At 45.4% G+C, this 4845-nt stretch overlaps 1 protein-coding gene across 7 annotated transcripts in view; it reads right to left on the bottom strand.

Moving 5' to 3' along the window:
• Positions 1–1854: 1854 nt before the first annotated feature.
• SOAT1 (sterol O-acyltransferase 1) overlaps positions 1855–4845 on the bottom strand; it is a 29004-nt gene continuing 26013 nt past the window's right edge. For 6 of the 7 annotated variants that reach the window (XM_071751185.1, XM_071751190.1, XM_071751188.1 and 3 more), the window contains 2 exons: positions 4629–4774; positions 1855–3790 (listed from right to left, as the gene is read on the bottom strand). In XM_071751185.1, coding sequence (XP_071607286.1) covers positions 3734–3790; positions 4629–4774 — 203 coding nt within the window. In that variant the 3' untranslated portion in view covers positions 1855–3733. The remainder of the gene's footprint in view (positions 3791–4628; positions 4775–4845) is intronic. The other variant, XM_071751189.1, reaches the window with a different exon arrangement.

Genomic DNA, 4845 nt, shown 5'->3' with positions numbered 1-4845 from the left:
CCTCTCGTGGAGATGTGATGGAAAATACACAGCTTACAAAAGCCCAATGCCCCCCTCCCAGCTGGTATTTAGCTCTGACATTTCCTATTGCTTTTTAGGACCTAAAAAAAGGCTCCTGTAAACAACCCTCCAGCCATGGGGATCTCCTCCAGTGGCCTAGCCTGGTAACTCCAAACTTTACCAGCTTGCAGCTCCATCCAGGAGCGCTGGGAGGCGGTGGCACCAGGACTCCCCGGAGCTGCGGGCACTGGCAGCCTCAGCCCTCCCTCCCCTCTGCCAAATAGCTTCCAGATCCCCAAAATAAGCTCCCTGCTCCTCCTTGGAGAGGTAGAGGGGCCCTGTACCTGCCAGGCAGCTCCTTCCTGGTTCCATCACCATGGAAACACAGGGCTCTCCCCCACCCCCTTGCATTCCAGAAGATGCTCTCTCCCTCCCTCCCCAGCTCCATCCCACATCTTCCCCTCGGAGCAGCCACCCTCCCAGGAGATGACACCCACATCTTGCCCTGCTCCCCTTTACCCTCCTGCAACACCCCCAAGCCCAAATCAGAGAAGAAATAGGCCAAGGCAATGTTTTTTCCTTCCAATAGCAAAATATATTTCAACTGCTGTAATACAGTAGATTATAAACAGCTCTTCCACGTGACAGGACACGGCCCAGGTTGCACCCCCAGGCTGGGCTCCCTGTCCTTCCAGCCCCTTCCAGCTACATCCAGAAGGCAGGAGCTCAGCAGTTCAGTTTTTCCTTTAATGGGTGGAGTGATTCACACCATTTCGTGTTAAAAAAAAAATACATCAGGATTTCACCTCTCCCACCACTTGCCATACTTAGCTGTCACGGGATAGCAGACAGCAACTCAGACACAGGACTGCTTCACCTCTGAAGGCTGGAAGCCAAATATCCTGAGAGAGAGGACACACTAGGCATAAAGGCTCTGCAGAGGTTCAGTCTTCCTGAGAACAAACCTATCTGCATGAAAACTGGGACACATTTCACCTTATTAATACTGATTGTTGTGATGTTATTGAGCTGCAGCTGTACTGGCTGCCACTCCAAAGCTGGAGGCTTCCCACCTCAAAACTGAAGAGGTTACCATGGAAGCAGGTTGCACAATTCTGTTGGAAAGAACCCCAGGAAACAGTACACGCTGTTGTTAAGAACTTGTCAAGGGCAGGGTGTGAACCTTTGCATCCTCATTGTTAACCAGAACATCAGACTGCCAGCTCTGGCAATCACAGCCTAAGGAAACTCAAACATGGGCCATAATTAAACAATTACTGCAAAAAAAGACTTAGTATATACCCTCCAGTACTCTTCACAAAAATGAAAATAAGCCCACATTCAAAAGCACTTGAAAAAAAAAAAAACCAAAGCAAACAAAACATTACATTGAAAATAATTCCCAATTGGTAATGCTCTGACAGCACTGCCAGATGCCTTGATCTTCAAGGCTAAAAACCTCAACCTGCCAAAACCTAAGACTTGTTCCAACAGCTGAGCATCCCTTTCTGGTTGCCTTTAGCTTGCCAGCTGCTCACACCCTCAGGCTTCAAAAACTAAGGATGCCAACACAGTAAATGATGACATTCTTTATTAGGAATGACAGCTGTAAGGGAAACACCAAAACTGGGCACAGTCTCCTTTTGAGAACACCAGGACAGCAGCAAGACCTGACACAGGCATCAAGACAGCAAGCTGAATCCCAAGTCCATTAGACCCTTTTTGATTGCAATTACAGCTGTACAGAAGTTTTTTGAGCACCACAACTAAGAAGTACTGGACTGAATTTTATCCTGTATTAAGGAGCTGACAAAGCTGTTTGGCCAAGGGGTGGGATTTTTTGATTGTTTCTTAAAAAAAGGAAGCTCAGCTGCTCCAGCACATCTATCTTTTTCCTCCCACAAAAAGTCTGGTGAAAGATTTTAGGATTAAATCCAACCAAATAAGGAGAAAGCAATGCATTTCATTCTCAGGATTTTATATACTAATACTGCCAAGTTTCAGTACATACATTAACTCCTTCCTCTGAAATTAACCCAGTTGCTTCAACAAATACATTCTAGTGGGAAATCCTTGTAGAGGAGAGCCACAAAAGCAAACATTACATTTGGCAAATTTGAGCTGACACAATGTCCCTTCTGAAGAGTGGAGTTCCAGAAACCTGGAAGAGTTTAGGCACCTCCTAACTTTCACACAGTTACTTTATGACTCAGGTTAGGAAAAACGGAAGCCCAAAAGATAGTCAGAAGTGGACTGGGAGAGAAGTCATCAACAGTCCCAATACTGCTGGTATCCAATACCTAGGCTGCAGGTCAGTAAGGAAAAAGAACATTTAGATAACTCAGAAACCACTGTGACCAAGGTTAAGGTACCACCATCAGATTACCTTCCCTCTCTAATCATGAAAGCTGCAGTGGGGCTGGAGAGGTACGTATCCAGATACCATGTAAGCCCTTTTCTGTGGCTAACATCTGGCAGAACAAGGAAATTGAAGGGACTGCCTAATTCACACAAATTCACACAATACCTCTCCCTTTAACAGCATGCATGAGAGCATGCCCTGCCTCTTCAGAAAGAATACCTAGGAAAAGGGTCTTCACCCCAAGTCCCTACTGACAGAAAGGCTGACACAGGCAGATGAGAAGCAGCTCTACCTCCAGCCACTGAGGGTGTTGGAAGCTGCTGCTGCAACACACATTGGGAAGAGGCACAGGGATGTGCTGGCACGTTGAACTGGACGTGGCCATTTCAGATGAGAATGCCCTAAGTATCTGTAAATCAACTGTCATTTCTTACAGTTGGGTCATCATGTTTCAAATCTTTCTCACTAAAGGAAGCCTTAACAACTTGCCCACCTTAAAGAACCTGCCAAATTGAGGCAACAGCTCTTTTACAAGTTAAGTGTGTTAAAAGAGCTGATTATCTGGAGCAAGAGAAAGGAAGAGCTACAAGGAACAAGCTATTCCTCAAGCCCTAAGAGCCTTCAGAGAACAAAAATGCTGTAAGTCTGTTGGGACCTTAATCAATACAGAGAAAACATAACAGTTCAGTGTAAAAAAGTCATATACAGAGTGCACACACTGTGCCCTGCTTCTGAACCCCATTCTCCAATGCAGCCACAAGTAAACTGACAGCCCCTTCTTCCTTTGCCCATTTTAAACCTGTAAACAGTCAACATGTATAGAGTGAAGTTCAAAGCCACCCAGGATTATTTTGGCTTTTTTCAGAGCAAGGAGGCAAAAATCCTGTTGCTCTGCCACTTGTCTGTGCCATAGCTGCAGACAGGACCTCAAAGAACAGAAGTTTCATTGACATCCCATTACCAAAGTCAGAAAAAAACATTGCAAAGGGATTGCTACAAAAGATGGACAGACACCAACAATGAGCTCCTAGCAAATTTGACTACTTTATCTATTGTCCAGAAGAGCAGCAACTTGTGGGGAACCCCTGGATGAGTAGGATTCCAGTAGACTGAACCTTCAGCATTATGTTTTACTGGCATAGAAATGGCTCAAGGAGGGACAGCATGTTGAGGATGCTGCCTATGAAGCCTGTTGCAATCCAGGTCAACTGGTTTGCCCCAGTAATGTTTAAAAAAATTACAGTTTCTCCCCAATAAACAGGAGGCACACCTTCCCTTAGAAAAAGTTCGTAGTGAGTTAGGTCACTGGTCCAAATATTTGGAGGACAACTCTGATCTTCTGTGATGATGACACAGCCAGAGCCCCTTTTTTTACATCTTCATATGACACGACCATGAACGTGGTTTTAAGTAGTCCAGGAACGTGGGCTGCAAACACAGACAGGCAGCAAGTTAGTCACAGGCAAAGAGTGCAAGTTGTGCTCTTGTCTGCTAAAGTCCAACTTCCCTAGCAGGAAAGGTCAAACTACATTTTGACATCCTGCAACCCTATTCTTACCCTCACAAAGTGCTGACTGTACGTACACTTCCACATACCAAGCTGTCTGCCTCCCTGCCACCTGCCTTAACCCTAGTTCTGACACACCAGGTAAATGTCATATCTCATAAAATATTATATCAGGGAGCCAGTCACTTACCATGACAAACTCTTAAGTGAGCAGAATCAATCTTAAAATATAGTTTACCTGAAGATATCTTAGCTTAAAACTGAAATCAACTAGGAAAGCAAGGAATTTTACGTAGAACAGAATCTGCTATTAAGAAAATTACTTCCAAGTCAAAAAGTAACAAAACCCCAAACTATTTCAAGGCAACCAATTCTCAGTGCCACCCTCTTTTGCCTGGGAGAGGCATAATGGGCTCAGTTCTTCTGTGCCTCCTAAAAAAGTTTCTCCTTACTCCACTGGCCAAGTTCTGCAGTGCCATTCACACAGCCTGAACGACCTAGCATACTCTCAAGCAGTGGCTTATTTCCTCACAAAGGTGGAAAAACACCCTCAGATCCAAGTAGTGAAATACCATCCACATCAGAAGAGCACTAGTGGTTAGAAAAAGCTTCCTAGGTTCTCTCCAGTCCCTAGGCTAATTAACCCCTCATGAACTGACAAAGCACGCTGCCTGAAAGGCTTGTGCCATGCAGCTTCTGGCCTGTCCCCACAGGCCACTGGCATGGTCAGTTATCCCACAGGAAAGGTCAAGCACTAACATTTTCCATAGGGCAGTACTGGCGGGCATACCACTCCTGGCTGTAAAGGCAAATGATGACACCTTGGCCCAGGAAGAGGGATGTCCACATGATGACATTCCAGATGGGCCCTTTCCGACGGTCATTCAGGATGAAGTTGAAGACCACTGGAATGAGGGGAGACAAGAAGCACTGTTCAGAAACAAACTCAGATTTAAAGAACCAAAACCCAACTGAT

Source organism: Heliangelus exortis, chromosome 8, assembly GCF_036169615.1.
Source record: "Heliangelus exortis chromosome 8, bHelExo1.hap1, whole genome shotgun sequence".
Taxonomy (NCBI): Eukaryota; Metazoa; Chordata; class Aves; order Apodiformes; family Trochilidae; genus Heliangelus; species Heliangelus exortis.
This window is presented reverse-complemented; position numbering and strand designations above follow the sequence as displayed.